This window comes from Prionailurus bengalensis, chromosome D2, assembly GCF_016509475.1.
Source record: "Prionailurus bengalensis isolate Pbe53 chromosome D2, Fcat_Pben_1.1_paternal_pri, whole genome shotgun sequence".
In the NCBI taxonomy this organism is placed as follows: Eukaryota; Metazoa; Chordata; class Mammalia; order Carnivora; family Felidae; genus Prionailurus; species Prionailurus bengalensis.
The window spans coordinates 79,081,478-79,108,967 of record NC_057351.1 but is presented as its reverse complement, the minus strand read 5'-3'; the positions used below and the strand labels follow the sequence as shown (position 1 = coordinate 79,108,967).

Genomic DNA, 27,490 nt, shown 5'->3' with positions numbered 1-27,490 from the left:
TTCTCCTTGGCTTTTAATGCCTGTCTAAATGGTAATGAAAACACCCTCTCAGCTTATCTGGCCTTTTGTCTCCATGATGCCAATATAACTGGTTTTATTATGGGGTTGTTGTTGTTTGTTTTTTTAGCAGTCCCAGGGGACTGGCAAAAGTTATGACATGTATCTTTAAGATACACACGGGTGTGGGTGACACGTCTTTTGTTTCTTAGCTCAAGAAGAGCTAAAAGAGATCCAGTTGCTTCCAGGAGCTTAATATGTTGCCCACATGGAATAAGCAGGAAGAGGAAGTGACATTGATGAAAACACGTTTTGCTGCTTGAACTTGACTGTCTACTAACCTCATCCACTAGGTCGCTACTGCTCTGTTGGCCAAGTTTGAGGATATTTGTGTGAAAAGGGAACTAGGCGGAGTCAATTGTGCATATTTTCCTGGCTCCTTACTTGTTTTCGGCCTCATTGGTACTTGTTTGGCGTTGGGACAAGGCGGGGGTGAACAGCTACCTGTCACTAGGAAAGAGCCACAAAAATGAACGTCTACGCGTGCCGCCCAACGTGCCCTGTATCAGGGCAAGTTTCCAGTAACACACAAAGTCACGTCTGGGCAGTGGTGTGCTGGTAGACGCTTCCACAACCAGCTCTCAGGGCAGAAGTCCTTCCTTGTAGCCTTTGTGAATTTTCTTGGTGTAAATATTCTCACCACGGCTGATTTCAAGCTACCAACGTGAGATCCCTGAACATGGAATTGGGAAGGGACGTGCCCCACTGGCTCCCCCAGGCAGGTGTGAGCACACCTCCAACTATAACCGAACGGTGCCAAGGCATCAGAGGCTACGTCTGTTCCCATCCTAACCTGCATGAAAACCTTGAAAGTAGGCAAGACGAGGCCGGGATCAGCTCTCTGTCTATCAAAAAGGGGGGCTGAGGTGAATAAGACATCTTTGCAAATAGATTCACACAACATTTCCCTGTCTTTCCATACGGGGGCCACCTGGCAGTAAAAAGCGTCGGGCTCTTCCCAGTTGGTCCCTGTTGGACCGTGTCCTCCCCTCTGTACTTCCAAGGTCAGAACACACAGGGCTGGAAAGAGAGAAGGAGCCATCGGAATCTATTGCTCCCCATCCATTCCACCCTGGAGGCATCAGAAGGGAGCGCTGAGAAGTAACTGTTCTTAGCCTCCACAGGTCATCTGAAATGGTAAACAAAGATGGATGGGCCGAAAGCATGGCCCACACACCTTGGCTTTTAGTCAATCAAGAAGGGGCTGCGAATGGATTGGCATAGTTATTGAAGTGACAGTTTTCAATGAAAATGTCACCCTCCCTTCATCAGCACAGGGCACTTTCTCGATCACCTGGGACAGCCTCTACTTTCTGTTGATAGACTCAAAGAGAATAGGAATGGAACCCATAGGATGATGGAATCCAGTGCCTTAGAATCAATGCTAAAACCCTGCTCAGGCCAGTTCTTGGGGGTGCATCACACAGGATGTGCCGGACAAGATGTGCGACACGAGGTGAAACGCTTCCTGCAAATTCAGGTCACGACCAGGGGTGGGGGCATCAAGCAGCTGCCTTCCTCCTGCCTCTCCTTGGCTCCAACAGTTATGACATGTGAATCAGAAGAAGGTGACTTCAAGGTCAGACCTCCAAGAACGTTATTACATGTATTGCCTGCCTATTTAAGCCATTTTCATGCTAAGATTGTCTACACACACAAACGTCAGCTTTTGGGGGGAAGAGAGGGACCAGAGTTTAATCCAATATAACCGTGTCTCAGACTACTGCTTGGCCACAGTTGGGTAGCCGCTAGTTGCTAAACATTTTCCCCTTGGGCTCAGGGTCCCAAGAGTCCCGGCTGAGCACAACTGAGTGAGTACCAGCTGGATAATATTTGGGTCAAAGCAGCCACCACGACCATGTGGAGAACAGCAGCCATGCTAGACGTAAGGCCAAACGGCCACTTCCAACCTTACTTGCAGCATGACCGATGTCCCATGGAGACCACCTCTTTTCTTCAGCATGGAGCCCAATGCCTACTGGTTAGGAAGCAGGTGGACGCCATGCTTTCCCACCTGCCACCAGCACTGCGTGTCCTTGATCATGACTGGACTCAGTGTCACTCCTGGGGAGCCTCTGGGGAGCCCAGGCCCTCAAAGGAGCTTCTCAGAAAGAAAAGCCAGAGGAAGCAGCCACAGTCATCCTTTGGTGCAAAATAGGGACAGTCCAGCCTCTGCCCCTGCGGAACCAGGAAGCAGGCTTCAGAGCCCCTACAAGCCAGGGAACCGGGATCGCTGGGCCGGCCAGGTGGGTGGCAGCTGGGGGTGCCCACCCAGGACCCCGAGCCCCCCCTCCCCGCTCCTCACCAGCTGTCTCCTTCCTCACTCTCCAGCAGGAGCGGCGGCCTTCACTCAGAGACCGGCAGAATGTGCTGGCTGTGGGAGTCGCCGGTGAGGCCCGAGGAGTGGAGGGAGCGACGGTGGAGGATCCGGTTCAGGATGTCTTTGCAGCTTTTGCGGTACTGGTGTCGCAGCAGGGAGTACACAAAGGGGTCAGACGCGGCCTTGCTGTAGGCCAAGCACTTGGACAGCACCCCCCAGTGGGAGCCGATGGGCACCGAGGAGGACAGCTCCACCAGCCTGCGGAGACACGGGGAGGCCGTTACTGAGAGCACAGCCTCCGGGCGAGCCTCAGCTTCCCGGGACTGCGTCCTCAACAACAACGATGGCAACTGCGATTTACAACGGTAACAGTAACGGACGGTGGACATTCGCCAGGCACTTAGTTTGTTCCGGCTACCGGACTCACTGTATACTTTACACACGTGACTTCTTGGACACCCTCCCCCCGCCCACCAACACCACCCCTGGCCAGAGATGTGACGATCTCTGTTTTACAAGTGAGGAAACAGATGTCCAAGGAGGTTAAGTGATTTGCCTAAGGTCTCACGGCCAGCACATTGTAAAGGCAGGATTTGAACCCAGGTCTGTCTGACTCTGGAGCATAAGCTTACCTGAGAAATAGGCTAGTGGCTAATAGTGTCCTGGCCGCAGGCTCCCACTCTCCTGCTGTCCTGCTGTGTGACCCTGGGCGAGTCGCTTCCCTTCCTTGGGCCCGGAGGTTTTAGATGAAAACCGAGGCAGTTAATTAAGACCATCTCTAGAATCATTGGAACTGTAAGAGGCCGATTCTCTGCTTCGAGTCCAGCTCTGCCCTCCTGAGAAGGTGGCCTGGGAGGGAGGTCTGCGAATAATTTTGCAACCATTCTGCCAGTTCCCAGTGCATCTTGCATCAGGAAGAATCTACAGATGAGGAAGGCCTCTTCCTAGGGCTGGGATTCGGGGGGGCCCTTGGCAACAGCAGCAGTCAGGTACCCTAAAGTGGCCCTCATTCTTTGGGAGGGGACAAGGGGAGACACAGCCCATGTCTCAAAGGGGTATTTTTCTGTAGGTCGCCCAGTGCCCATTGAACAACTCCATTTAATGGTACTAATGCGAGACTGTGGGGAAATAAAGGCCTTCCTCTGTGTAATGGAACCCCCCCCCCCAGTCAAGTCCCTTACTCTCCTTTCTCCACTGTGTCCAGCACCGTTGGCCATATTTGGACATTATGCATCATTGGCACAAGGTAGAAAAGGCCACAGACTGAAGATCATAAGTTACCCTCTGTCCGCTGTCAAACGAGGAAATTGAGGCCCAGAGAGGAGACGGGGCTGCCCAGCGTCACACAGCAGATTGTGAGAGAGGAAGGTCCAGCGTCTGTGCCCTGGGATCTGGCACCTGTATTCTCCGGGGGGAGGGGGTGTGTGCAGGATGACGGGCAGCAGCGGTTCTCAGTGTGGCAGGCCGCCCAGGTGAGGCCCCGGCTTCAGAGAGGACTGAGCTTGGGCTGTCACTCTGTGCGGCCAACCTGCGTGCTTTTCCTGGCTTCGGGCCGAGGCTGTGGGGACAAGCTCACGAAGAGAAGGAGGAGAAAGCCGGCGGGATTTGAGCCTCCTGCGCAATGCGCCTTTTTTGAACAGCCCCTTAACGAGCCCGTCTGAAGCCCCCCATTTGGCCTCCTGTTTCCGGCGCCATTGGCTACCCTTGCCCTCAGACCTCGTGGGGGGACGTGGCCTCGTTTCTGCTCATGTCCTTGTTAGCCCGAATGGGGAAATGGAGCTGTTAGCATTTGGGAAAGCTGTACTTTAAGAAACCTATTTTGGGAAGTGAGGACTTGAAGGGGACAAAAACCCTGAATTTAGAATTCACACCTAATAATGACAATGGAATAGCTGAATGCCAACACATTGTCGCTACACAATGCCAAATGGCCTTTCCAAAATGTCTGCTCTTCTCTGTGTCGCTGAATTCAGTTCTTTGCATCCCTGGCCCTCCCGAGAGGATTCTTGAAAGAGCCAAGTATCATTAAGCCATCCGGCAAGATCGGCAACATTATTATTTGCAGGCTTTGTAGATTTCACAGGCTAAAACTATTCAGGGCAATGTAAGATTTCACCACTGGATAATTAAGAGATAAAATCTACTTCAATCGCTTCTCGGAGATTTTATGTGAAGTCTGAACCCTCTGCCTGGTTCAGTAATAATCGTTGCCAGCTGAGGGTCTACTTTGAGCAAAACAACTGATGTGCACAATCTCTCCTCTTACAATTATCCTGTATCCTGTGTCCTGTAGGAGGTTATCATTAATCCCATTTTACAGACAAGGAAATCAAGGCTCAGAGAGCCAGCGAAACCCGGTTCCACTCTACGGCTGCCCAAGTCCTGACTAAAGGCCACGCTGGGATTCAGATCCAGCCCCGCAGACTGGACCCGATGAGCTCTGCATCTCTCCCAGCCCCGGGACCGCTTCTCCACGGTTACGCGCTCCCCAGAACCTTGTCACTTGCCCCCGTCCACAGTACACACAATGACTCCCGTTCCGAAAAGCCAGTGTGTGGCCCTTGTCAGGGCCTCCGGGCAAAGAGATGCCTTGGATCAGCACAGGCCTGGACACTGGTGTGGCTGCTGGGCCAGCCTGACGTGGGGATACCCCTTCCGTATTCGGGCGTGGCTGGCTGACCCACTTCCTGCCTTTCCTATGCACATGGGACCCCCCGCCCCACGCTGTGCACCTGCTGTGGCTAGCTTTGCTCGGACCTAGCTCTGACAGTTCCAAGTCTCCGTTTGTTTGAGGGGACCGAGAAGGGGCAAGGATTTCCACATTGCCACAACTGCTTCTTTCTAATTCTAGATCTGGGCAGAGATAGCACGTGGTTCCCTCCAGCTGACCTTTTACAGAGGGAATCCTCCAGCCCATCTTACACCAAGTTTAGCTCTGCTCACCCCCTCCGAGCGCCCTCCCCTCCAGGAGAGGGAGATTGCCAGTTCTGATCAGTCGTATTCTCCTCGTGGGCAAGGTCACTGCGTGCTAGAAGGTTCCTGCCATGCTCTGCCTCTTCTCTCTTTAGTGAAAGAAAAATCCACGTGGTGGATTACCGAACTCCCTCTCCTGCCCCTACCGACAGCTCTGACCCACGAGCCCTGAGTTTAGGGGTTATTGGGCTTAGGGGCAAAGCAGTCCTTTGTTTTCCTTTGTTATATCACCTCCTGGGTTGAATTATCTCCCCCAAATTCATATGTTGAAGTCCTAACCCCCAATACCTCAGAATGTGACCTTATTTGGAAATGGGGTTGTTGCAGATGTAATCAGTTGAGATGCGGTCAGACTGGAGTCAGGTAGGCCCCTAACCCAGTGCGCCTGGTGTCCCTATAAAAGGGGGAAATTTGGACACAGATGCACACGGCGAGAAGGCCATGTGAGGACGATGGCAGAGATTGTGTGATGCTTCTCCAGGCCAAGGAACGCCAGAGACTGACAGCAGACCCCCAGAAGCCAGGGGAGAGCCCTGGAACAAACTCCCCCTCATCCCTGGCCTCAGAAGGCGCCAACCTTGCCATCACCTCGATCTTGAACTTCTAACCTCTGGAGCTGACACGATGCACTTCTATCGTTTAAGCCACTCGGTTAACGGTAGCCTGAGGAAGCCCATGGGTATGTAGGAGGCTGTTAGGCAGGACCGGTTGTTGTTGCCTTTAACAGCACAACGTGGCACCGAGCCCCCACCCCGGTCCTAGAGCCCCGTGTGCAGCAAGGTGGACGCCGGGGTTACAGAACCGTGAGGGTACTGCCTCTTCTCTGAGCCTCCTGCCCCCAGCCCCTGACCTTCCGTTAAGCACCGAAGTGACTCTCCACGTACTTACTGTCTGGGATGTGAACCAGAAAGACCTCTGCCAGCAGGCCCTGTGCAGGGGGAGACAATTATGCTTCTCTGCTCCAAATGCACCCAGGCCTGCTCCCAGAGCCCCCCGCCCCCCCCCCCCCCACAGTTCCTTGTGCATGTCCCCTGGGGTGAGAGCCCACACTCTCATCAGCAGGGCGGGGGGAGGAGAGGGGAAGGGGGCCAGGAAGCTGCTTTTCCAAGGGTTCCAGGCGACTCTGAGGCAGGTCGGGTCAGAGTTGCTCTGTGAGCCCCTGGGGGCGTCCCAGCACTGCCAGGATGGTGGGAGGTGTGAAATGCTACAGGGTGTGGGCCGTTCACAACGCGGAAGCACAGCACAGAGATGTGTATTTTTCTGACTCAGGGCGCTGCAGAGCAGATGCCCGCAGATCCCCCCCCTCCACCGGTCCAATGTGCCCGGTCCCCCTCCTACAGCCCTTTGTTCTGCATTTGTTGCAGGGGGTGAGGGATTCTTCCTGGGAGCCACGCTCTTCTCTCTTGGCAACAAACCCTCTGATCTGGGTCACAGATCAGGCAGGTCTCTGTCCTGGCTGTCGCAGCCGAGGGCTGGAAGCCCTCCCCTCTCATCCCTCCCCTGCAGGCCCCACCCCCACCCAGCGTCCGGGCCAGTCCCCGCCTCTGGAAGGAGGAGGGGGGTACATTTGCCAGAACTCCATTCTCCGGACGCCCAGAGAGACCAATGTCTCAATTCTGCTCATCAATGAGAGTCCCCAAAGAAACCAAGTTCTGGGGTGAGGATAGGAACAGTAGTAATACGGGCAGCTGTAGGCCCGGCAACACTTCTGGGTCCCCCGGGGCTCAGTGCTTCGATAGCCACTTCACAAACACTGCCTCAAGCCCTTGAGAGTGCTCCCCCTACGGTACAGAGGAGGAGCCACGGCAAAGTGATGCGCCAGTCCGCATGGCCTGGACGTGGAAACACCAGGATTTGAAGCCGGGGCTGTGGGCGGCAGGGACCAGGTGCCTGCCTGGTGCCAGGCTGCCCCTCCCACCCCCTGGACCCCGTTCCAGGGTACCGTCAAAGACCTTTACCTTCAACTCTCACGCTTCACGTGGTAACTTGGCTCTTTCGTCCATTTTGAGCTTATTTTGTGTAGGGTGTAAGAAAGTGGTCCAGGTTCATTCCTCTGCCTGTCGCTGTCCAGTTTTCCCAGCACCACTTGCTGAAGAGACCGTCTTTATTCCACTGAATATTCTTTCCTGCTTTGTCAGAGATTGGCTGACCATACATTTGGGGGCCCATTTCTGGGTTCTCTATTCTGTTCCACTGATCTAAGTGTCTGTTTTTGTGCCAGCACCATACTGTCTTGATGATGACAGCTTTGCCATGCAGCTTGAAGTCCGGAATGGTGACGCCTCTGGCGCTGGTTTTCTTTTTCAACTTGGCTTTGGCCATTCGGGGTCTTTTCTGTTCCATACAAATTTTAGAATTGTTTGTTATAGCTCTGTGAAGAATGCTGGTGTTGCTAGATTGCTTTGGGTAGTACAGACATTTTCTCTTCCAATCCATAAGCATGGAATGTTTTTCCATTTCTTTGTGGCTTCTTCAATTTCTCTCATAAGCTTTCTACAGTTTTAAGCATATAGATCTTGCACCTCTTTGGTTAGGTTTACTCTTAGGTGTTTTATGGGTTTGGGTGCAATTGTACATGGGACCCATTCTTTGATTTCTTCTGCTGCTGCTTCGTTGTTGGTGTGTAGAAATGCAACTGATTTCTGTATGTTGATTTTATATCCTGAGACTTTGTTGAATTCACGTATCAGTTCTACCAGTTTCTTAAATACAGAGAACTAGCTGGGGGTTCCCGAGGGCAGGTGGTTGAGGGGATGGGCTAAATGGGTGATGGGCATTAAGGAGGGCACTGGTTGGGACGAGCACTGAGTGTTGTATGTAAGTGATGGATCACTAAATTCTATTCCTGAAACCATTATTCTGCTATACGCTAACTAACTTGGATTTAAATAAAATTAAAAAACAAAAACAGAAATAAAATATCATTGGACATAAAAAATGAAAGAAGTGGTAAATTGGCACCCTCTCTCTCCTGCCCCCACTGCTGTGTGCACACGCACACGTGTATACACACACAGGCACACTGGGCACCAAAAGCAACACGGGCCTCAGAACATTCTTTGGGAAGCCAGCCTCAGGTCTGGAGAACTTGGTTTGTGTACTTGAAGACCTGTAAGTAATAAGCTGACACTTTACATTTTCGTGAGACATGAGAACGGAAGGCATTTTATTAAAAGAGTATTAACACTGGACAACCAACTGCATATTAAACCCCTCTGCCATCTACATAATTCCATGACTTTGAAAAGCCACAACAATGGTGCTGTCAGATCCACTAATGCTTCAAAGCCCCACTCTGGTGATTTGGGACAACCGTAATTGTTTCTAAGCACATGTTGCTGCAAAGATAATAGCCTTACAAATGCTTCTAGACATGTGAATTTTAATTCAGAAAAATTTAATTAGAGCTTTTGGACGAGAATCTGTTGCAGATCTTCAGACTCTGCTCAAACACTTGGAAAAAGTCAAATGTGACCTAGCAGGGCTTCGAGGGACACAAGAGCCAGTGTCTGTAATAGAAGGTAGTGGGGCCACTTGGGTGGCTCAGTCGGTTGGGCGTCCGACTTCGGCTCAGGTCATGATCTCTTGGTCCGTGAGTTCAAGCCCCGCGTCGGGCTCTGTGCTGACAGCCTGTTTCAGATTCTGTGTCTCCCTCTCTCTCTAACCATCACCCATTCATGCTCTGTCTCTCTCTGTCTCAAAAATAAATAAACGTTAAAAAAAATTAAAAAGAAAAAAGAAGGTAGTGACTCTTATTTAGAGTGAAGGTGGAGATTTCCAAGTGTTTTCCACGGTCATCCGACATGCCCCAAGGTACAGGTGCAAGTGGCTCTTCGGTTGGTACAGTTCAGGGACCTGTCTTTCTGAAAGGTATTTGCTGCACAGCCGGCACTGTGCCAACCAAGTCTACTGATGGCTCCAGCTGCCAGAGCTGATGGCCTCTGGGTCCTAGTCTAGGTCTACCCAAGCTGCCGTCAGCCGTGTGGGAGGTCAGAGGTGACTCCATGCAAACCCACCACTTCTTCTAGTGAAAGGCCTCACATGCCTACCTGTCTTCACCTATGGGTGCTGTAGGTGCTACGCTGGGTTCACACCGAAGTGCTTGGGCACAGGAAGTTAGATGGGTATCCACCCTGCAAATGGGCATCTCTGTATTTCCAGTTGCCTGGTCCCCAGGCTCTGGACATGTAGCATGGCTGAGAGGCTAAATTATTGCCAATAGGCTCGACACTGACCTTTAACCCTTGATTCTGCCAGTGGCTACTCTTGTGACCATAGATAACTCATCTCACCTCTCTGAACCTCTGCAAGGTAAGGATTCTAGTGCTTACCTTGCAGGAGAGCTGTACTAGGTGCAACCAGGTAGGCATTGGTACCTCCTAGGTGCATTACAGGTGTCCAATGACAGGTGACAGGTGCAGTTATAAAGACTTTGTGTTCTCCAAGAAGGGAAGCCTGAGAACCTATTTGAAGACCCGAATGGTTCTTGACTCGAGACTGACGCTTTCTTACCTGAGAAAGTTATCAGGCGGGTGTGACTAACTGGGGACAAAGAGAAGGACCCCCTCCCAGCCCACCAGATCTTGATCAGCTCAAAAAGGTGGCAGAGGTCACAGCAGAAGTCCCCTCTCTTCTCCAGTGTTCCAATTCTGCCAGCTTCCGGGGTTCACCACAGGGGTCCTGATGTTGACCTGAACTCTTGCCCGTGTCCTCACTTGTAAGGCTGGAATGGGTGAAAGTAGCAAGACAGGCCACCGGGACAGTCACTGCAGTGGTGGGAAATATTAGTGTCTCAGCTAGCAGCTCAACGTCGGGTTTAAGTGACACTCGAACAGCTTGCTCCCAGTCATCTCCAAAACTGCACCATTATGGTTCTGAGTGGGTCAAGGCACAGAGTGCCTTCCTACAGCCTTATGGGAGCAGAGTGGGACCCACCATGTTCCCAGAAGAGAAGCAGATCAGTGCGGCGAGAGGCTTTGCACAGGCTTTGGTTTCAGGCAGACCCCAGCTGGAACCCTGGCCGGGTCCATTGCCAGGCAAGGCTAGTTCCCGTCTGAGCCTCAGTAGCCTCATCTTGAAATGAGGAGGTTATCAAGGCACAAAGGATGGCACAGCCCCAGGCACAGAGCAGGGACTTAACGGGATTATTCTCAGAGACACGGGGCTGGTTCTTTTCCTCTGGATTCCACACGGTCAGCCAGTTACTGCCTCAGTGGTTTTGACTGTTCTTTCCATGCACAGGAGGGACGCAGAGCATAATCCAGGAGACATCTAAGCAGATTGCCCTCCCCAACTGGGTGGTCGTCAGCCATTCCGTTGACGACTTGAATAGAGCCAGCATCAGAGGGAAGAGGAATTCGCCCCTTGTTTCCCCCTGCCCCACGGGTTGACTTGAGATGTCTTAGCTCAGCTTCTCCAGCCCTTGGACCTGGTCCAGCCCTTGGACCAGGACTTATACCATCAGCTTTCCCAGTTGGCTGGGCCTTCAGATTCAAGCTGAGCTACACACACCAGCTTTCCCGAGTTTCCGGCTTACAGAGGGCAGATTGTGGGACTTCTCAGACTCTTTCTTTCTCTGTCTCTGTCTCTGTCCCTCTCTCTCTCTCTCTCTCTCTCTCTCTCTTATCTATCTATCTATCTATGATCTATCTATCTATCTATCTATCATCTATTATCTATCTACCTATTATCTATTATCTATCTATCTATCTATATATATTATTTATCTATTATCTATCTATCATTATCTATCTATCTATCTATCTATCTATCTATTATTTAGCTATTATCTTATTATCTATCTATCTATCTATCTATCTACCTATCTATCATCTATTCTACTTGTCTGTTTGTCTGGAGGGTCCTTATACAACACAGTCATTGACAAGCCTTGGTAATCTACCCCTGGTGGGTAAGAGGGTTCTGGGGCAGGGGCTCACGGAGCCATGTCTGCGTGCCAGGCACTTCTCTGCCACAGCCACAGACGTGAGTGAGAAGCAGGGGAGGACCTTTCTGAGAGCTTGAAGAGCTGGTAGACAGCCCACTGAGGTTGGAAGCCCGGCCCCACCACTGACTCAGTGTGAGACTCTAGGCAATGCAACTGCCCCCCTGCAAACCTGTCCTCGGTTTCCTCCTGGGTGAAATGTGTGTGTGTGTGTGTGTGTGTGTGTGTGTGTGTGAATGAGAGAGAGAGAGAGAGAGAGAGAGAGAGAGAACTGGAGCTGTGGTTCTCAATACCACTCATGACTGGAATCTTCTAGGAGATTTTGAAACCACCAATGCCAGGAGCCACACCTGGCGATTCTAATCTCCAAGTTGGCAAACCACCGTGCCAGATTAGGAACTGAAGACGGCACAGCCTGTGTCTCACCTCCTCAGGCAGGGGAGACCTTCCTTCACTGCGCGCCCCCGCCACTCCCAGCCCGGCTTCACGGTGCCTCTCAACACATGCTCAGGCTGGCCACCGACGCTTGGTCCCAGCTGGCCTGCAAGGTGCCACCGGCTTACGCTCCCTGGATGAGACGCCCACGAAGGGACCTTCCACTTCCAGTACCCACGGCTCTAGGTTCTCCGTAAGGAATCATTTCCTGCGAGAAGTTAAATTCTCAACTACATTTCCAGAGCAGGGCCCGTCTTCAGCTTCTTCTGAGACGGGGGCTCGAGTCTACACTTGGAAACCAGCTTGCGAAGAACAGAAGAATCAATCGCCCCCAGAAGCGCTAGCAAATCTCCATGCCAGTGTTGGTGGGGATAGACCCGTGCTGCGTTCCCTGCATGGGTTATCTGACGTATTCCCTACCAGCGATTGAGTTCTGCAGGCAATCCACGTGTGGTTCTCAGCCCAGACCCTCAGTAACATGGGACACTTTGGGGCAGGTTCTCTGGGAGTGAGCATGAGAGTGAATCCTGCCCCACTCCGACCCCACCGCACCCCGTGTGGTCGTGTGGACATCTGACAGTGGAAATGTAGTTCTGATGGGACCCTGGCCATGCCCGGCACATGCCTAGAGCCCAGAGAGCTCCCTACGTGTGATGAGCACATTGGCATATGTCCATCCCCCTGGGGTGTGCCTGGGACCTCCAGGGACCATCAACACAATGCATCTCATCAGAATCTCTTCTCCCCTCAGTCACAGAAGGGATGTAGGGGAGGGGTGAGGAGGGGGTAGGTGGTTCCAAGAGGGGTGTAACTTCAGGGGGACTAACCATGAGGATCTGCCAGCCACAAACTCCCCTGACACCCCTGGTTGGGGTCATATATGTCCCCTCATTCAGGCCCTCCAAGAGCCCCTGCCTCAGTGCACCTGTCCTGGTGGAGGGTCACAGTGATGTGGCCACTCTGTATATGCTCCTAGATAAACTCTGATATTGAGAAGGACATTGACCGTGGAGGGAAGGGAGGCAGGGAGTTCTGAGCACTCTTGCAGGGCATCAGGAATGGAGATCCCAGGGGGTTCCTGGTCAGTGAAGGATGAATGATAAGAGCAGCCAGAGGTCAAGGGAAAGAGGGTGCTGGGAGGAAGGTCATCGACACACCTCATACCCCAGACCTCCCTGAATACAGACCAGTGCTGTTCAATAGGAAGAGAAGGCAAGCCACAGGTGGGAAAAGACGCAGGTAAAATTAATTTTAACTGTATATTTTATCCCAGATATCACCATTTCACTATGGAATCAGTACAAAAAAGCATATGTATGCTCATGCCAAGCCACGAAACTCAATATGCATTTACACCTACGGTACATCTCAATTCAGACAGGCCACATTCAAGTGCTCTAAAAGGACCTGTGACCGGTGGACCCTACACAGGGCTCTAACTGCCTCATGCTGTCCCTTCTGCTTGGATTGTCCCTCCTGCATAGCCGAGCCCACTTCACAAGCCTGGTCCAGGAAGCTCCCTCCAGGAGAGCCACTGGACCCTGTCCCTATCAGATGACATGACACGGTGTTCTGTTTGGGTATGAGGGCCATGTCTACAGGGTCAATGTCCCCTCAGAGGACATCTCTTGCAGGACCGCACCAACCCATGCCTCCTCTGCAGGGCCTTTTATACGCTGCGCACAGAGAAGGTGCCGGAAAAAATGTGTGTCAAAATGAAATGAGGCTATGTTTGCATATTGGATGAGGTTTGCTTAGGATGGCTCCTTTGTGCCTATAAGAAAGCCAAGACAGGAGCCGGATAGGGTGGTGACAGCGGGGGAAAGATAGTGCCTGCAACGAACAGTCCTGGGAAAGTTGGGCAGCCACGTGCAAAAGAATGAACCCGGACCACTTCCTTACACCATACCCCAAAATAAACTCAAAATGGATTAAAGACCTAAATGTCAGACCTCAAACCATAAAACTTCTAAAAGAAAACACGGGCAGTAATGTCTCTGACATCAGCCACGGAAACGCTTTTCTACATCTGTCTCCTCTGGCAAGGGAAACCAAAGGAAAATTAAGCTCTTGGAGCCACACCAAAATAAAAAGCTTCTGCACGGCAAAGGAAACCATCAACAAAATGACAAGGCAACTAGGGAACGGGAGAAGATGTCTGGAAATGGCATATCTGAAAAGGGGTAACATTCAAAGTATATAAAGAACTTCTATAGCTCAACACACAAAGAACAATTAACCTAATAAAAAGACGAGCGGAGGACCTGACTTGACATTTTTTTTTTTTCAAAGAAGATACACGGATGGCCAATAGACACGTGAGAAAATGCGCAACATCACCCATCATCAGGGAAATGCAAATCAAACCCACAATGAGGAATCACCCCACCCCTGTCGGAATGGCTAAACTCAAAGTGACCAGAAACAACAAGTGTTGGCGAGGATGTGGAGAAAAAGGAACCCTCGTGCACTGAACTGGTGCAGCCACCGTGGAGGTTCCTCAAAATATGAAAAGAGAAGTACCATTTGATCAAGTTATCTCACCACTGGGTATTTACCCAAAGAAAATGAGAACACTAATTGGAAAAGGTATATGAATACCTGTTCACAGCAGCGTTATAGGTTCCACAGTCAAGATAAGGAAGCAGCCCAAGTGTCCACCGATCGACGAATGGAGAAAGAGGCGATATATACGCACAATGGAATATCACTGAGGCATAAAACAGAATGAAATCTTGCCATTAGCAACAACGTGGATGGATCTAGAGGGCATTGTGCTAGGTGAAATAAGTCAGTGAGAGAAAAGTACTACACGATTTCACTGATGTGTGGAATTTAAGAAACAAAAGGAGAAACCAAGGGAAAAAGAGACAGACCAAAAAAAAACAACTCGTAGGTACAGAGAACAAAGTGGTGGTGGCCAGAGGGAAGGCAGGTGGGGGGACGGATGAAACAGATAAAGGGGATCAAGAGTTCATTTGTCGTGGGGCGCCTGGGTGGCTCAGTCGGTGAAGCGTCCGACTTCCGCTCAGGTCATGATCTCACAGTCTGTGGGTTTGAGCCCCGCGTCGGGCTCTGTGCCGACCGCTCGGAGCCCGGAGCCTGCTTCGGATGCTGTGTCTCCCTCTCTCTCTGCCCCTCCCCCGCTCACGCTCTGTCTGTCTCTGTCTCAAAAATAAGTAAAAACATTAAAAAAAATTTAAAAAAAAAAGAGTTCACTTGTCGTGATGAGTACTGAGTAATGTACGCAATTGTTGAATCATTATACACGTGAAACTAACACAGCACGGTATGTTACTTATAACTCAACAAACAAATAAAATTCAAAATTGGCCACCTCCCCAAAAAAGAAAGAAAGGCAACAGCTGGGGAGATGGTGGTAGTGGGGCCGAGGGTAGTTTCACCAGAGCCCTATTTTGTATCTGTGAGGTTTTCTTGGCATAGCTTTTTCTCCTTCGTACGTTGCCATTCATCCCCATCAAGGATGAACGGTTCTGTGAGTATTTTTAAAAATCCCAAATGCATCAAATCCATTTGGAGGGAGCATATTGCATTGCGAACCTACCATTAATTTTACTGAAACGTTATTTTCTGGGCACCATTAGAGCAACCGAGCTATAATCAGAAAAAAGGAAAATTTTGTTGGGAAATGAGATTAAGCCAGAGAAAAATCCAATAGTTTAAAGTTGGAGCCGCATTACCTATTCTCCTCTGAGGGTTCAAGTTCCCGTCATTAGCCCACAGGTCCCCTTTCCTGTGGGATCTAAGAGGAGGGGCGCCTGCCTGCCCTCCCCTCCCGGTGCCTCTCTCCACAGTGGGTTTGATGCCCTCACTGCACGCACCAGCCACTCCCAGGTCGGCCCGGGGGTTGGGCGGGGGGCTCCAAGGACGAGGGAGGGAGCGCCAACCAACCGTGCCAGGTCTGTGCTGCTCACGCTCAAATCCCATCAGTCCTCAAAACAACCCTAAGAGGCAGGCACTGCTCACTTGGATGGGACTGGAGGCAAAGAGAGGCGATATCACTGGCCCAAGGTCACACAGCAGGAAAGAGGGGAGCTATGGTTTGAACCCAGTGGGCACGTTCCAGAGCCCATGCTGGGAACCGTGCTGTGGCCCCGCCCTTGGACAGCAACAGAAACCTTCTCACCTCTGTTTCAGCCTGGGTTTCGTGTCCCCTGGAAAACCTGATCTACGCAAGCTCTGGCGTCCTGGCTGGATGTGGAGTGTCTAGACCAAGGGTTCTCCACCAGGTGGAGGCTGATCCCCGGGGCCGTGTCTGAAGACATTTCTAGTTGTTAAAACTGGGGAGCAGGAGGGAAGTAGTGGGTGAGTAGGGGACATGGTGCCCTTAACACCCTACGATGCACAGAGCGGCCCCCCCACAAAGGGAGCTCCACACAAGATGTCAGTAGTCTTGCGGTCTAGTGGACGGTTCTAGAAGGAAGAATTGATGGCTCTGCTCTGCCTAGATCAGACCTATCCAGAGACCTGCAGACGGTCCTAGGTCCTTCGTTCAAAGTGAGATTTCGCCCAGAGGAAGCATCTGTGAAAAGGCAGTGAAAGACGCTCCAAGAGAAGACAGGGTGGGGCTGCCGTGGTCGGGAGGGGGGGGGGGCGGCAAGACCCCTAAGAGGAGGGGACAGATGCTCCCCTGGGCCAAAGAAAGCGGACAGCACCACAGGGAACCAGATATCAGCTCAGTATAAGTATGGACAGGAGAAATGGGGAGACCTGGCTATTGTGGGCAAGCCCACTCTGGGGGCCAGCGAGGCCGGGAGTCCCTTTCAGGTCCCTGCCAGCTGGGGATGCCGGGATGCTAGCCCGTGTTCTCTTCCAATCTCTCTCGCGCACACACACACACACACACCCACATACACACCTGCACAGATCCTACTTCCCAGGCTCAACATCCGCTTCCTACTCAAACATCAAAATCCCTTTTTTTATTGTCAGCTTCTCAAATAGTTAAGACATTTTGGATACAGAGTCCTGGGGCTTTTTTTTCCCCCCTCCAGTGTGCAAAATTGATTGGATGATACTTTTTTTTTTTTTTCCTCCCCCTGGCCAGACCACGGGAAGGAAATTCTGCAGCTAGAGCAGGCTGGCTTTAGGTACACACAGCCCTGAGGCCAGCGTGTCGCGCCCCGGCAGCAGTGGGATGGGGGGGGGGGGGGGGTCGGTGAATGGAAGAGAAGGTCACCAGCTCACAACACCCTTACCAGAAGCAGGACACCCCCGGTGTGGCAGAGCAGACGGCATGTGGCCCCTGCTGTTGACCAGGGTGTCCTGGCTGAGGATGCCTGGGGGCTGGGCCGCACTGTGCTCAGTGGGCAGCGGGAACCCAACCCGGGCAGGGTGTTTTCCTCCTTCCATTCTCCCCTCCCCTCCCCTCCCCTCCCCTCCCCTCCCCTGTCCTCTCCTCTCCTTTCCTTTCCTGCCTCTTGGGGCCGGAGCCGAGGCCAAAGGGTTAGATGATGTGAGCTGGGAATCAGGGGGAGACTCTTTCACCATCCCCTTTGGTTCTGAGTCACCGTCCCCAACTGGAGGCTGAAGAGGCAAAGCGCGTGCCCTCCTTTTCACCAAACCCGTCCCGTGTGTCGCCCCCAACACACTCTCTGGAAACGCGAGTCCGAGAGAGGCGGGTGCCTGCTCCAGGTCGCGCGGATGCTGCTTTGCCCTCCAAAGCGAGAGGCCCGCAGGTCAGGCTCACCTGGTAATCACGTAGGGCGCAAAGCACACGAGGAAGGTCCCTATGAAGGTGCTGATCTTCTTGGTGGCGCGCTGCCGTCGCCTCTTCTGCTCCTCCAGACAGCGTTCCCGCACACTGCACGCGAGAGGGGGCGAGAGGACCTGCCGTTAGCGAACACAGGCCGGGCGCTGCGTGCAGGGACTCAGACAGGAGCCAGACAGACCCGAGGTCAAGTCCTGGCCCTAGGCGCGTGACCTTGGACACGGGCGTGACCTTGCCAAGCCTTCAGGGTCATCGTCTGTAAAATGTGCATAGTAATATAATAGAATGCCACCAAGGGCTCTTTTGAGACTTGAATGCAAAAAAGCACACAGATGCATGAAGGCGTTCAACACAGAAAGCACAGAAAGCAATTAGCACAGTGCCCACGTGCAAATAAACTCATCCTTATTCCTCATGAAATTTCACCGATCACCTGCAATATGCCAGCACCAGCGTCCGTATTCTCTAAGTTATATCCTTAATTCTTTTTTTAAAATTTTTTAATGTTTATTTATTTTTGAGAGAGAGAGAGAGAGAGAGAGAGAGAGAGAGAGAGAGAGAGAGGGAGAGCAACTGGGGGAGGGGCAAAGAGAGAGGGAGACACAGAACCCGAAGCAGGCTCCAGGCTCCGAGCTGTCAGCACAGAGCCCGATGCGGGGCCCCAACCCACAAGCCGAGAGATCGTGACCTGAGCCGAAGTCAGATGCTTAACTGACCGAGCCTCCCAGGCGCCCCATTAATATCTCTAACTCTTGTCTTTACCAACATAGATCCTTCCAGATGTGTTTTACCTGCCCTGTTTTACAAGGAAGAGCAGAGAAGCCCAACGATTTGCTCAGCTGGTAAGTGGAGACGTGACTTGAACCCTCGCCCATGTTTCTCAAAGCTGGTCCTTTCGCCCCGGGGTGGCCTGGACTCTGGGCATGCAGTGTGGCATGGGGCTTCCTTTCTGCCATGTCTTCAGCCCTGCGTCTTCCATCAAGAGCCTCAGCCTTGCCTGGAGCCACAGACACTACGTTCTGGGGTCACTGAAGGAGAAGTCACTTGATTCCTTCAGTGAAGCCAAGAGACTGTCCCTGCAAGGGACACGGCGTTGAGGATGGAATCAGGAGCCTGCTGTCTATGCTTCCAACCACACCCTGGTCCTGACTCCACTTGCGCTAGGACCTTTCGAGAACTGACACCTCACGCCAGCTGAGAGAAGTGGTTTGCGTAACCCCTTTCCTGCCGCCACGGGGTAATTCATGAGCAACAGCGAGCTGTCCATTACCGCCGTCAGAGAGCCAGAAAGGCAAGGCCAGCCACAGGGTTTCCCAGCCCCATCCCCTGGCACTCCACGTGGGCACGTGTTCCTACCGTTTCTTTTTGAAATAAATCACATCACTCCAAAAATGAGCAAGGAGGAAGACCGTGGACAGAGTTGCCCAGGAAGTGGAGATAACCTGGCAAATCCAGGCCCGTGCTGCAGTGACCTGGCTCCACAACGAGGCCAAGTGTGTTCAAGGAAAGCAAGGTGCGGAGAGAAGGTGCACGAGCCAGGTTCCCAGCAGCATTAACGCCGGGGCACCCTCCCCTGCACCCTCCCCCCCAGGACTATCATTTTAACACGGAATCAAAACCCTTGTTCGCCCTGTTTCTGATCACAGGTGGGCAATTCCACATTAGACTGGATTGAAGGCCCTTGAAATTCTTGCAGGATTGTTTCCCCTCGGCTCAGAATGTGGAGCTGGGAACTGGAGTTTGGCTTGGTACGTACAGGTTTCACACTGGCTGAAAAATGATTACTGTTAAGTCACGTTACTCATTTCTAACAACCAACGTTAGTAACAACCCACGTTCCTTGCGTCTTTAATTCGTGCCCTTTGCAGACACTGTGAGGGAGGCTCAGGTGCTTGAGTGTGTTTGATGCTCACGATGTCTCTAGAAATGGAGGACTAGTACAATGGTAGCCTTCTTGTCGGATAAGGAAATGAGGCACAGAGAAGATAAGTAACTTGCTCAACATCATACAGCTGGTGAGTAGTGGTGGTAGGGTGACCAGCTTGTCCTGGGTAATCGGGACTGTCCCAGTTTTTTTAAATTGATTGATTGATTGATTAAATTGGAGAGAGAGAGAGAGAGAGAGCGTGCAATCATGGGCATGAGTGTGGGGGAGGGGCAGAGGGAGAGAGAATCCCAAGCAGGCTCCACACTCAGCACAGAGCCTGACACAGGGCTCGATCCCACGACCCCAGGATTATGACCTGAGCTGAAATCCGGAGTCAGATGCTCAACCGACTGAGCCACCCGGGTGCCCCTGGACTGTCCTAGTTTTAAGACGGAAAGTACCATGTCTGAGGACCCCCCCCCCCCCCCCCGCAACACCATCTAGGACAAACCAGGACAGTCGGTCGTCCTAGGGGATGGCAGGATCTGAGCTCAGGCCATCTGACTCTGGAGCCTTGAGTGTCACCTCCCAAGTAGTTAGGGTCATCACATACCCCTAGGGAGGCCCCAGGGCATCATCTCATCCAGAAAAATCTGAAGAATACAGCTCATGGGGCAGGAAGACTGGGGGGACTTTGCCTGAGGCCACGGAGCAACAGTCAGTCTTAATCACCTCGCTTTCCATTTATACGTGGGTCTCTGCAGATTCCCCTACCAATGTCCTCTGGCTCCTGTGACACGTGCGTGATACGGGTGGGTGTGGAGAGAAAGCGTAGGTCCCTATCCAGGAGGCCTGGGTGCAATGAGGTAACCGACTCATCTTGGTCTGTCTGGGATGTCCTGATTCTAACACCCAAAGCCCTGCATCCTAGGAGAGCCCGGTCAGTACTCGGCAAACCGGGACAAGGGTGGCCCTAGGGAACAATGTGCTTGGCCCAGTCTCCATAACACAGGCCTGTTTGTTTCAATATTAAGGTATTGCCCTCCAGACGTTCACGTAATTGACTCGAGAACCGTTGGAGATTTGAGACCTGAGCCGGATGTCCTGAGCCATCATGGTATACTCGCCCCACGAGAGAAGCAGAGCATTCTGGGCATCCCCTAAAAAACGAGCGCCAAGTTCATATAAATGAGGGTGGCACCGGGGCTGGGCCCTCCGCCCATCTGTGGCCCTGACGATGCTGTCCATTTCGCAGATGCTTTGGAATAACCCCAGTGAACGAAAGAGCTGTGGGTTGGATGTCCTAGTCCCAGCTCCGCCCTCACTGCTGTGTGGCCTTGGGGAAGTCACTCGATCTCTCTGAACCTGGTTCCTCATTTATCCAAGGGGAATCTCATAATAGCTGTAAGCAGAGCCACCATTGATCAGGGACGGAAATGACTCACCAGCTACCAAGCCCTGGAGGAGTGAGGCGCTTCCTCCAGTACTCCCCCAGAGGAAACGAGGTCGCTGCTGCAGGGCTGAGGACCCCGACGACGGTCTCCCCTCTCCCTGCGGCACCAGATAATCCTGCCTTAACCCCATGAGGAACACTTAAAAGCAGATGTTGGCAAAGCTTTGGAGGCCTTCAGAAGGACAAACGGACGCATCGCAGTGACCCAGAGGAATAAAATGGACACTGTACAGGCTAGAATGATCAATGTCACTCCCGTTCACTGTAAAATCTGGCGCTCCTGGCCAGGAACCACACGGCTGCTTCCCTGAGCCCCTGCAAGGGGACAGACCCATCCTCCCTGCTCGGAGCTCCCCGATTTCTGGGGAAGGACGGGGGATCGCAGGAGAAGGAGGGCAGGGCAGCAGGGCAACCCTCTTGCTTATCATTACCGTTAAGCGCAGTAGGAGAGCAGCCCACCCAGAACAACATAATAAGATCATTCTTCTCTCCCTCTCATTTTTTTCCCCACCATAGCTTTGCAAAACTGGGTGCCCTGAAATCTCATAGCCCTGTGAGCTATTGTTTTATTTATTTGCAGATGAGGACACGGAGGGCCAGAAGGGTTTATGCCCTGCCCAGGATCCCACAGCGAGTTTGGGACAGAAATAATGGGGACTCATTCCAGCCCTCCTGACTCCAGGACCTGGGGTGTCTCCCCCAGATCCCACTGCACCCCCACCGGATCACAGAGCAAGAAGCAAGCTGTGTCTCGCCACACTAACGCCTTCTCCGGATATTCCTGGGCACGGGGGTAGTGGCTGGAGTCCTCAGACTCGTGGGCAGAATCTCCAGATTCTGAGGGGCCCCAGATTCCCCTGGCCAGGAGCATTCACCCAGAGTCCGAGCATGTACATCAGTGTGGGGGTTCCTGAGGGCTGCGACAGGACACAGGGCTTCCTTGTGACAGAGAGATGGGCTCTCCAGCATTGTGACATGTGGAGCCGGGGAGCTGCTTCCCAGGAGGCTTCAATAAACGGCAAAGGGAATGGAGAAGCCAGGTAATGTCTGAAAAGTGAGTAAATGAGGAAGTCACGGCCGAAATCTTCCAGTCCCAGACACCTCCATGCCCAGCACAATGGTCTGGGCCTTCGGTGGTCCCCAGATGACTGGAGTCGGTCCTGAGCACACGCTCCGAGTACTCCCGGGGTGATCCAGATTTGTTTTCTGGGCTTTCAGAATAAAAAATAGGCAAGGGGACAGGCTGAGCCACGGTGGAGCAGACCTTGAGGCTGGGGTCAGCACACTAGTGCGAAAAGTCGTGTCCTCAGACCTCACACGAAGGGGCTCTCCTGGGTCCTGGACATTGAAGGGACGACGCCCCTCTCATGAAATGAAGACTTCATGTGCCCACCCAGAGCCCACAGCATCCATTCTAGACCAAGTACCTGGAACCCGGACCCCACGTACCTGGAACACAGAACTCCCTGCCCAGATGCCCTGATCCTGCGTCCAGAATGTGTGCCAGCATTCCTCCCCAGGCCCATTCATGCGTGGACGGTGGACGATGCCAGATGCGTGCCCGGCTCGGGGCCTGAGGAGTGGAGGCTCCCTGCGGTACTGGCTAGGGGTGGGGAGGAGAGGCAGGGGCTGTGTGCTCGGAGCCCGCCCAGCTCTCCCCGCCATGTACGAGGCTGAACTCCAAGGAGCTCGAGAATTCTAAATTTGAACCCAGGCTTGCAAAGTGTTATAAATGTACACTTGTCAAGGTAGGAGGATAGAACATATTTCATTTAACAGTTTGTAAGCTTAATTTAGAACCTCTAAATATTTATATAGATGGTTTGTGAGCCTCTGTGGGCACCTTTGTCCCACCCATAAATCTCAGGGGCAGAACTGGGCACAAGTTTGGACTTGAGCCACGTTCTAGATCTGTTCGATTAGGAAGTGCCCTACCTTCCTTCCCTGGGTCTCCCAATTTCCTCACCTATAAAATCAAGGGCACAGTGGGGGTTATCTCTGCAGGCCCTTGCCAGTCTTATGCCCCAGCTCCGACGCCCTCCAGGGTTGGCACTTAGCCGACCATTGGCCCACCCTGACCACGAGGATAAGTATGCTTCACCAACATTCTGCTCTGTGAAATCACTGACCTGTGCCAACCGAGTGGCAGCCCTCAGCTGCACAGGGAGATGCAGGGATCCAGCCTCGGTGCCCCAGCCCCCACCTATGTCCCACGTCAGAGGACAGCCCAAGGCTCTGGCAGCACGGGGGACAGGACCGGCTACAACTAGTCCAGAGCTATGGTCTGGGAGAACAGAACCACACAGACTGAGCAATCAGGGGACCAGGTAGGTAATAAATATTAGGAATTCCTAATTGCTTTATGAATGTCACAACTTGAGACACCACGGTAGAAAGACAGGAGTGGGAAATGTCTCTTGGGACAGATTTAATTTAAGACAGAGGGTCCCCGATCTTTTGACGGTATCGAAACAAAGGAGTCCGGACTGCCACTTGCTGCTACGTTAAACACTCTGTGGGAAGAACAGGCACCCCTGGGGAGCTTCCTGACAAACGTCACCCGGGCCTCAGGGAATTGAAAATGGGTCCCTTCTAATTAAGTCCCAGGAGGCCATTAGTGTGGTGGCTGTTAAGTAAAACCTCCAGCGAGCGGAGCCTCCACCTGCCGCCCTGGCCGTCCAGATAAGGAAACCCGGGTTCTGCTGATCCCCAGGTGTCCTGGCTGTCAGCACTAAACCAGCCCAGGAGGCTTGGCTGATATTTCTGGAGGCTTTGCGCCTAGGACCTGGAGGTTCTAGATGCAGCCTTCTCCATCAGACCACGCTAGCTGCACAGTTTCTCATTTGTGGCGAGGAAGAGTTTGGAGATGCCAAGAAAGAAGGCTGTGGATAAGCTGTCAGGAAGCTGTTGCCCTCCTCTGTGGCCCATTGCCTACCCTCTTGCTCTGGGAACCTGGGAACAGAAGGCAGACTGGGTTCATTGAAGGGACAGTGCCATCATATCTGCCCACTCTGCCATAACCTCTTGCCAGCCCTCAGCCAGTGGGGCCTGTCTGAACTGGCCAAAGGCAATTCCTGTCCCAGAAGCCCTTCCTTTCCCCAGTGCGGATTAATGCTGGCCCTGCAGGCCCCATGGCATCAGAAGTAGGAGCTTCTGAAAGCATCCTGGAGCTTAGAAGAGTTCAAGGTTCTCCTTGAGGTGATCAGAGAGAGCATAGGGGACCGGAGGCGAGCAGAGCAGCAGCCTGGAGTCAGTGACAGATTTGCAATGTTTGCAAGAGTGGAGATGGCCCTATATCCTACAAGGGCTAAAAAGGAGCCACAGCCCCTCCTGTTCTGGAACATGGAGGGACAGGAGGGATGGGATTTGTACTGGTCTGAATAAGGACAGATTCCTCTCCTGGCTCAAACCCTCCTCTACTTAGACTCATGGTTAGGGACCCTGCTATGGGAATCTATATTGTTCAACAACATTGCCTACAGAATCTAAAACAGCCCTGGTCAAGTCCTAAGGATGCACCTGTTTTTTTTTTTTTTAATTAAGTTTTATTTATTAAGATTTATTTCTTTCTTTATTTATTTAAGAGACATGGGGAAGGGCAGAGAGAGAGGGAGAGAGAATCCGAAGCAGGCTCCATGCAGAGCCCGACACAGGGCTCAATCCCACAGACCCTGAGATCATGACCTGAGCCCAAATCAAGAGTCAGATGCTTCACCGACTGAGTCACCCAGGCGTCCCCTAGAGAGGCACCTTCCACAGCAAGGTCCTCACACCCCAGGAGATCAGAACGGGAACAGCTCTGCAATTATGGCTGCAGAATATTTCCTTAAGCGACACTGAACCATGAATAGACACAGGCAGTGAGTCAGCCCAGGTCAGTGTGCACGTATGTCCCCTGGGACATGTGCACATGTGGTGACCTGTCTGCTCGACACGCGGTTTACACATGACCACATGCGATTGGGTAAGTGAAGCTCACACATTTGCACACATGGGTTCATATGCCCTGGTGTCTGTGCTATTGGTCATTCACATGTACATACTGTGAATGATTCCATAAGGAAGATTCTGTGGCTAGAAGCTTTGGCCCAGCGTGTAATGCGGAAGGGCCATTCTGGGGGGGGGGGGGAGCAATGGATACATACACGCATGCCTGTGTATGTGCGGACACAGTGAAGTTTAAGGACTTTTCTTTCTATGGCTCAACGGGCAGAAACAACTCACACTGAAGGAACCCTCGCTTAGACTGACACTTCCAGTCTGGCCCCTCTCAGTCACGAGCCTGCTTCCCCTTGGATGGGGAGGGGCATTCACACCCTGAGGACGGAGCTCCCTCACTGCCCCCAGCAACCCTCCCCCTTAGGAGCTCTCTGTCTACCTCACTTTCTGCACCATCTGGAAGCCACAGCCCCCTTACTTAGGACCCGGGCGACAGAGGGGGCGCCCGCCCTTCCCTGGGACGATGGGATCTAAAACAGCAGAGAAATCAGAGACACCACCAGCCGTTTCCTTCCTTGGTTTCCTACTCTCATAATAAAAACCAAGGTGAGCTCAGGACACCTCAGCTGAGAGTCTCCTCCTTCCCTCCCTGAGATGCTCCCAAGGATGGCAGGAGCTCCCAGGGCGTAGCCGCACCTGAGCCACCCACCCTGATCTGCCTTTCTGAGACAGCGGCAGGTGACGGTGGAGGCGGTGTGGACAGGTTTTGTCTCAGGAGCCTCGTGGGTGACGCTCTCCCTCTGCAGGGACCTCCGGGCTCCAAGTCTGGGAGACACGGGACAGTGCTGTCCGGGAAGAGCAAGATCCCCCCTCCAGTCCCCTTAGAGCCCTTCAGATGCTCCTTTAAGGTCCCACAGAGGAAGGTGCAGCCTGAGGACTCACACAACAGGGGATCTGGAGACAGCGGCCGCCCCCGACCCCAGGGAGAAGAAAGACCCAGAAGAGCAGCACTTCCTTGCTGGAAGAGCTCTAGAGGGGCTCCTCAAGCGACTAGGCCACACTCTTGGGGCCTGATTAGAACCTATTCAAGCAGTGAATAGAGATCACTGCCCTCTCCGCAGGCTTTCTAAAGTGAAAACGACAAACACACGCAGGACTCTCCGAAGCCCGCCGAAGTGCTGACTCTGTGCTTTCTACCCCGATGCTTCAAAAACTGCACACACTGTGCCACCCCTGCTTTTGGTGGCCCTGCTTGGTGGACGTTCTAGGCACCTGTCTCAAGACTGGCAGCATTGGGCCCTCCCCCCACCTCAGTTTTTCCAAGAAAGAAGGGAGGCACCGTGGCAAGGGGGCCTGCGCGAGGTCGCACCCTGGGGCATGGCGGGGGGGGGGTGCTGGGAAACACAGGGACCCCCTTTCCTCCTGCCACGAGCCCTCCCGGAACCGAGTTCCCCACGGCCCTCCCCACGGCCCTCCCCGCCCCCCCCCTCACCTGGGGTGGATGTCCACGAGCAGCACGAGCGTCTGCATGGTGATCACGTCGATGCGCTTGCAGTGGAAGCGAGCCACCTTGAGCACCTTGAGGTACGTGCAGCAGAGCACGACGAAGGACAGCAGGAAGCTGAGCGCGTGGAAGGCGCCCGTGAAGACGGCGAAGCGCAGGCGCTCGTCCGGCCGCCGGCTGCACAGCGTGCACGACGCGTACAGCTGGTGGAAGCCGAGCCAGGACAGGGCGAGCGCGGCGGCGGGGAAGGCGAGCGCGTGCAGCCACGTGTAGGCCACCATGAGCGCGGCGTCGCGGAGGCGCATCTTGGCGCGGTAGCTCAGGGGGAAGACCACGGCCACCCAGCGGTCGATGCTGAGCGCGGCCATGCTGAGCATGGAGTTGGTGGCCAGGAAGGTGTCGAGGAAGGCGGCCAGGCGGCACAGGCGGTCGCCGGCCGGCTGCCGCTGCGCCACGACGCCGGCCAGCGTGAGCGGCATGTTGAGCACGGTGCACAGCAGGTTGCCGCACGTGAGGTTCAGGGTGAAGAGCGCGGGCGCCTGGCGCCGGATGTCGGCGCTGTGCAGGAGGCAGAGCAGCACCAGCGCGTTGGCCAGCAGCGAGACGCCCATCGTGCCCACCAGCAGCCCCGCCAGGCCCGCGTCCCACGAGTTCATGGTGCGCGCCCCGCCGCCGCGGCGCTCAGGGCCCGCAACCCGGCGCCGCCATGGCGCCCCCGCCGCCGCTCGGCCCCGCGGCGCCGCCCCCGCCCCGCGCCCCCCCGGCCCCCGCCCCCATGCCCTCCCCCCCGCGCCCGCGCCCCGAGCTGGCCGGCAGGCGCCCCCCGGCCCTCACCCCATCCCTCTCCGCGCGCGCCCCGCCGGCTCCGCGGCTCTCGCGTCCTGCGCTCTCCCTGCTCGCTCTCCCTTTCTTCTCTCCCCTCCGCCGGCTCTCTCCCTCCCGCCCTCTCCCCCTCTCTCCTGGCGGCGCTTCTCTTCCCTCTCTCCCACTGCTGTTCTCTCCGTCTGTCTCTCCCACCCCCAATTTTCTCCTCCCCTCTCGTTCTTCCCCCTCCTCTGCTCTCCCTCTCTGGAACCTGGCTGCCTCTATCACAGAAATCCCCGCTGATGCGCACACACTCTCTCACACGCCGCGCCGCCGAGGGAACCGGCCCTGAAGGCTCCGGTGCAGGGTGATTGGCTCCTCCTCGTGGCTCCCCCCCCCCCCCCCCCCGCCCCTCCAGCCCTCTGGCGTGTGTGTGTGTGTGTGTGTGTGTGTGTGTGTGTCT

General features: G+C 53.6%; 1 protein-coding gene across 1 annotated transcript; it reads right to left on the bottom strand.

The window, feature by feature from the left end:
* GPR26 (G protein-coupled receptor 26) lies at positions 1-26,945 on the bottom strand. The gene is made up of 3 exons (XM_043597791.1): positions 26,212-26,945; positions 17,440-17,553; positions 1-2,635 (listed from the first exon to the last, which is right to left on the bottom strand). Exons 1-3 carry the CDS (start codon positions 26,877-26,879, stop codon positions 2,404-2,406), a joined length of 1,014 nt encoding a protein of 337 aa, XP_043453726.1. The 5' UTR covers positions 26,880-26,945; the 3' UTR covers positions 1-2,403.
* Positions 26,946-27,490: the final 545 nt, after the last annotated feature.

Bases quoted from the DNA above. Each gene is read 5' to 3' on its own strand.
- GPR26 (XM_043597791.1), bottom strand. From the start codon at position 26,879: ATGAACTCGTGGGACGCGGGCCTGGCGGGGCTGCTGGTGGGCACGATG. The intron at 17,554-26,211 runs GTGAGGGGGGGG...TCTCGCGTGCAG, and splicing joins CTCGTGGACATCCACCCCAG to TGTGCGGGAACGCTGTCTGG. The intron at 2,636-17,439 runs GTGAGCCTGACC...GTGTCTCCGCAG, and splicing joins GCGCCCTACGTGATTACCAG to GCTGGTGGAGCTGTCCTCCT.